Source organism: Sphaeramia orbicularis, chromosome 9, assembly GCF_902148855.1.
Source record: "Sphaeramia orbicularis chromosome 9, fSphaOr1.1, whole genome shotgun sequence".
NCBI classification, from domain to species: Eukaryota; Metazoa; Chordata; class Actinopteri; order Kurtiformes; family Apogonidae; genus Sphaeramia; species Sphaeramia orbicularis.
This window is the reverse complement of record NC_043965.1, coordinates 2,469,640-2,475,639: the sequence shown is the minus strand read 5'-3', so window position 1 is coordinate 2,475,639 and position 6,000 is coordinate 2,469,640. Positions and strand designations below refer to the sequence as shown.

General features: G+C 39.5%; 1 protein-coding gene across 1 annotated transcript; it reads left to right on the top strand.

Moving 5' to 3' along the window:
• On the top strand, positions 1–2,516 carry LOC115425549 (E3 ubiquitin-protein ligase TRIM39-like). The gene is made up of 2 exons (XM_030143176.1): positions 1–1,888; positions 2,500–2,516. The coding sequence occupies exons 1-2, from the start codon at positions 1–3 to the stop codon at positions 2,514–2,516; spliced, it is 1,905 nt and encodes a 634-aa protein (XP_029999036.1).
• Positions 2,517–6,000: the final 3,484 nt, after the last annotated feature.

Here is a 6,000-nt window from a genome sequence, read left to right as displayed (position 1 = left end):
ATGGCAGAGAAACCGATTCTAGAAAACTTTCTGACATGTCCAGAGTGTTTGGAGGTGTTCAGAGATCCTGTGTCTCTGAGCTGCAACCACAGCTTCTGTTTAATCTGCCTGAAGGAATTCTGGAAAGAAAAGGAAAACAGAACCTGTCCTGTTTGTAGAAGAAAAGACTCAAAAGGCCTAAGTGTGAACTTTGCTCTTAAAGAACTGGCTGAATCATTTGCTGGGAGTCTGAAAGTTGGATCATCTGAGACAGAAAAAGGAGAACAGAAGGTGGAGGTGGTCTGCAGCAAACATCCAGAAGAACCTAAACTGTTCTGTAAAGATGAAAACAGAGCTGTGTGTCTGGTCTGTGATTTTCCTCATCAACATGAACACACTGTGGTTCCTGTAGAAGAAGCAGTTACTGAAATGAAGGATGAGCTGAAATCTGACTTAAAGTCTCTACAGGAAAAGAAGAAGAAATATGAGGAAACACAGAAAACATACAAGGAAATAATGGAACACTTAAAGAATCAGGTTTTGTGGACAGAGAGTCAGATCAGAGCAGAGTTCAACAAACTCCAGCAGTTCCTGAAAGAGGAAGAGGAGTCCAGACTGGCAGCTCTGAGGGAGGAAGAGGAGCAGAAGAGGAGGAGTGTGATGAGAGAGATGAAGAGGATTGAGGAGCAGATGTCCTCTGTGTCAGACAGTATCTGTGCTGTTGAAGAAGAGCTGCAGAAAGCCAGCGCTCCATTCCTCATCAGTTGTAAAGACACTCAGAGCAGAGCCCAGTGCTCAGTGTCAGAGCCACAGCTGATCTCAGGAGCACTGATCCATGTGGACAAACACCTGGGCAACCTGTCCTTCAGAGTCTGGGACAAGATGAGGGACAAGGTCCACTTCAGCCCCGTCATCCTGGACCCAAACACTGCACATGGATGGCTTCATCTGTCTGATGATCTGACCAGTGTGAGAAATGGAGACACTTATCAGCAGGTTCCTGATAATCCAGAGAGAAACAATCACTATGCCAGTGTTCATGGATGTGAGGGCTTCACCTCAGGGAAACACAGCTGGGACGTGGAGGTGAGAGACCATCTGAGGTGGACTTTAGGTTTGGTTAAAGAGTCAGTTAACAGGAAGGGAGAGTTGTTAGCTTCACCAGAATGTGGAATCTGGTGTTTAAAGCATAACAGTGGAAAATACACTAATGGTCTTGGTCAGACAATGAAAGTGAAGACGAGTCCACAGAGGGTCAGAGTTGAACGGGACTATGACAGGGGGGAGGTGTCCTTCAACAACGCTGATGATAAGACTCACATCTGCACCTACAGAGACACTTCCACTGAGAAACTCCACGTGGACAAACACCTGGGCAACCTGTCCTTCAGAGTCTGGGACAAGATGAGGGACAAGGTCCACTTCAGCCCTGTCATTCTGGACCCAAACACTGCAGATGGATGGCTTCATCTGTCTGATGATCTGACCAGTGTGAGAAATGGAGACACTTATCAGCAGGTTCCTGATAATCCAGAGAGAAACACTAAATATCCTGATGTTTATGGATCTGAGGGCTTCACCTCAGGGAAACACAGCTGGGATGTGGAGGTGGGAGACCATCCCGGATGGAACATTGGTTTGGTTAAAGAGTCAGCTGACAGGAAGGGAGAGAGATATGTTTCACCAAAATACGGATTCTGGTGTTTATGCCATCACAGTGGAAAATACACTAATGTTCTTGGTCAGACTGTGACAGTGCAGACGAGTCCACAGAGGATCAGAGTTGAACTGGACTATAACAGGGGGGAGGTGTCCTTCTACAACACTGATGATAAGACTCAGATCTACACCCACAGAGACACTTTCACTGAGAAACTCTACCCTTATTTCAGTGTTGGAAAGGCTGGTGGTGCTAAAACCACTGATATTAAAATCTGTCCAATAGATTTTTCTGTTGTTTACAGAGAAATGAAAATGTGAACGATAGATTGTGTTTTAATTTTTCCAAAACCAGTCATATTAATACATGTAGATGTGAAATGAATAAAACCTGTTTAACTGAGTCGAATGGAACAAACACTCAGATGATTTATAATATGTTGGTTTTTATTGATCAGATGAAATGAGTCATTTTGTCTTTTTTTATTCATCTTATTCAGACACTGACCTGCAGGTTTTTTCAATAAGATTCAACTATAGAATGATTATTAATGTGAAACTGATGGTTTAGTTTGAATCAATACTAAATAATTGAACCTCCATACTGTCCTGGTTCTGAACCCATTGACTAGAACACATATCCTGGGACAGATGTTTTCCTTTTTGTTCATATGTGAGTGTTTTAATCTACAGCCGTTTGTCTCTGTCACCACGTTTTTAGCATAAAATGATGTGAACAGACGTTAAAGGACAGATGTATTGAAGTAAATGTAGGTGAATTGAGGTTTTTCACACATGACCCAAAAACGGTTTGAAATAACTGACTTTGTGTTTCTCTTCTTCTGGTTTCCATGCCAACAGTGGCCGAGGACACATAGAAGTGTCACTGCTGTGTGCCCCAAAGTACATGGAATAAACAAAGGCAACTGGATTTAAGTTTTCATGGTTTTCCTTCAGGTTTAGTTGAGAAGAAGAAATGGGTTGTTGCAGTTCATTGAGATGAGGTGCTGAACTTCAGAATCCAGACAGGAAGTACGTTCATGTGCAGCTGTTTCTGGGAAACATCAGCGGTATTGTGAAGGGAATCAAGAGGTTAAAAGTAGGGAAAACAGCATTGTTCTGCACCGGGTACCAGACAGATAACCTGCAAAAATATGTGGATGGAGGTTGAAAAAAAAAAGGAATTTTCATGGGTACGGGTAAAATTAAATGAAATTTGGGTGGGTAGCGGGCAAGGAAGTGTGAAAAATAATAGATTCATGGTACATAAACTCAGTAGTTTGAAACTGTTTCCAGGTCATGCGTGAAAAACCCCTTTTGGTGGTTCTGGTTGTAATATGGGTTCAGGTACTGATTCTTCTGCTCTTTGGACCAGACTTATCACTCTGTTACAGTTCCTTGTCACATAAATAATGTTATGTTGGATTTATCTGCACTCATTTTCTATCAGGTGGTCTTATGTTCTGATGCACCCCCCACCCTTTGTCTTTTGTGGGGTTTTTTGGTTATAATTCTTACTTTATTTTGTTGGATGATCATTGCTCTCTCTTTGTTGCTATTTTTGCCTTGATAACATTTTTTATTATATTCCGTATTTAGTCTTTTTTTTTTTTTTTTTTTGATAGACAGCCAATTGATTTCCTGCCGGCACAGAGCCTATAAATTGGACGGGCAGTGGGCTGGCTCTCTCTCTGCCTCGCCTCCTGATCCAGCTCCAATGCCATTCCAGAACGCACACGCCAGAACGCGTGCACCAGGTGGTTTGTGCTGCCGTTCGGAAGTGGCATGTTGGCTGCATTGTAGCTTTTTGTTCGCCGTTGCTTTTTGTTTGACCAGGTGAGTCCGGACGTCCTGTTTTCAGTTTTTCTTTTTGAGAGGATTTAGTTGCGGGGTTGTGTTTGTTTGGGTAGGGGTAGCCGTCTGTGGCCGGGTCCGAAGGTCCTGTACGGGGTCGGTCTGAGCCACATACCGTCCTTTTGTTAAGTTGGCCGGCTCACCTTGGTCCCTGTTTTTCCTTTGAAACTTGGGGTTTTCTTTTTGTTTAGGGCACGGGAAGGGGTGAAAAAACTAGGATAAATCAACACCTACCTTGAATTAAAAAATAAAGAAGTTGGCAATTTGAACCCTTTTGCTTCCTGTGTCCTCTGCAAAATATGTTGAACACAAACAGGAGGAAACAGAGAAAACTGAGGAGTTTTTACACCTTTTAATTTCAGATTCACAGCTTTTAAAAACAGTTCAATAAGACGTTTGACTCGCTGTGATTCATTCTTCTTGTCAGTAATTGGAGGTCAAACCCACGTCCTGGTTCTCTGTAAAGGTTAAAGGTTGAACCTTCATGTGTCTGAATTCAAACAATCCCATGTTATTTTCCACAGTTCCATCTGTTTCCTGCTTCAGAAGATCTGCACCGGATTAATTTCACCTACAAGTCTGAGAATAACATCACAGAAACATTTGATATATTTGAGTGACTGCAGACTTTGTCCCATGTTCAGTCTATTTACATTTGTAATGTTTAGGTGAACAGTCATTTATTGTCATGTTCATCTCATTTATGGAATAAAGGGATAAAACTGGGATGTTTGTGTTTGATCTGTTTGTCTGATTTGACCTGATTTTATTCCAGTCAGATGAGTTGAGTTGAGTTTCCAATGGAGAACAGGTTCAGAGTAAATAAATTACAACTAAAAGTCAGGATGATATTTTATTGTCATTTTATCCAAGTTTTATTGGATGAAATGAATTGTGTCTGAGCTGCAACCACAGCTTCTGTTCAAACTGCCTGAAGAAATTCTGGAAACAAACTAAGAACAAAAACTGTCCCATTTGGAAAAGAAAATCCTCCATAGACGACCCAGATGTGAACTTCACTGTGAAAGAACTGACTGACTGGTTTGTTGGAAGACTGAAAGTTGGATCATCTGAGACAGAAAAAGCTGAAAAGAAGGTGGAGGTGGTTAATGGAATTCTATGAAATATTTCTGTCCAACTCTGATCATATTGGGAAATGTAAATGTTCAGTCTTCACTTGTACATCATTTCCTTCACCTGTGTTCTCAAAGGGAAACAGTTCAACACAAATGAACACAATGGTCTCAAACATCCATTTATTTTCTTTCATATACATATTTGTTTTTTTTTGTTTTTTTTACATCAGTGTAGTAACACTGTCTGTTTTTATTCACAGATACAGATTCACAGAAACATGGACGTCCAGTGGAATTCTGTCCATCACATGCACAGCCTTCATCGTGTCCTTTGCTTCATAAAAACTGTAAGTTTTTCACACGTTATTTGTTTGTTGAAAAAGTCCTTTTGGTGTTTCAGAAATGTTATTCATTATCTTTGAAATGTTGTTTTTTAATATTCATAGTATTTGTTGTCATTAAACCCACAGAGTGAATATATATTGAATGTATTTAGTGGAGTTCTGTGTAAACTTCAGACTTTGACTGTAGATGGCGCTAAACAACAGGCCATAGTGGATCAGATGACCTTTGACCTCATTTTAAACCTTTAACACCTGTTTTTTTCCCACTAAACTAAACCTTGAGCATAGACATAAGCTGTATTGTTTAAGGTCACTTGTTAAGATTTTATTAGATTTGTTTAAAATTATTACAACAGATGCAAAAAAAACATCAACACACCTTGAGGATGAATGTGTTTTAATGCAGAGATTTGGACGATGATGTAGTGAATGACTTGAACTCAGTCTATTTAACAGTAATTAAAGTATATATTTAAATTCAGATACTGTGGCATAATTCATTAAACTTGTCATAAATACATAAATATTCAACAAACCATCGTCGTCAGTAGTTGTATCCATGTCATAAAAATAATCCATTTTTTTTCTGTTGCGTCTTCAGACCTGATGTCCACTGGGATGGACCTGAACTGTAAAAAATCCAAGTTCTCCAAATCTTTGAGTTATCCAAACCAGGGGTGTCAAACATACGGCCCGTGGACCAAAACAGGCCCACCAAAGGGTCTGATCTGGCCCATGGGATGAATGTGTGAAATAAAAAAAAAATATATTGATTATTAATTAAATATCATGACAACTGAAACTTTTTTCTTATTCAACGTTAAAAAAGGAAAATTTACAAACTATTAAAAAAAAAAAATAAATAAATAAATAATTGATTAACCTGAACTAAAAAGAACAACCTAAAATGTCCAAAGAGAAGTAAGTGCAGACAATCAGACCAGTAAAATAATAACACAATAACCTATAAATAATAACAACTCCACGTTTCTAACTCTAAAATTTGACCAATATTCTGTCTTTTAATAATGTTTTTTATATTTGTAGATCCACTGTGATCTGTCAGATGTAATGTACAAGTGTAAATG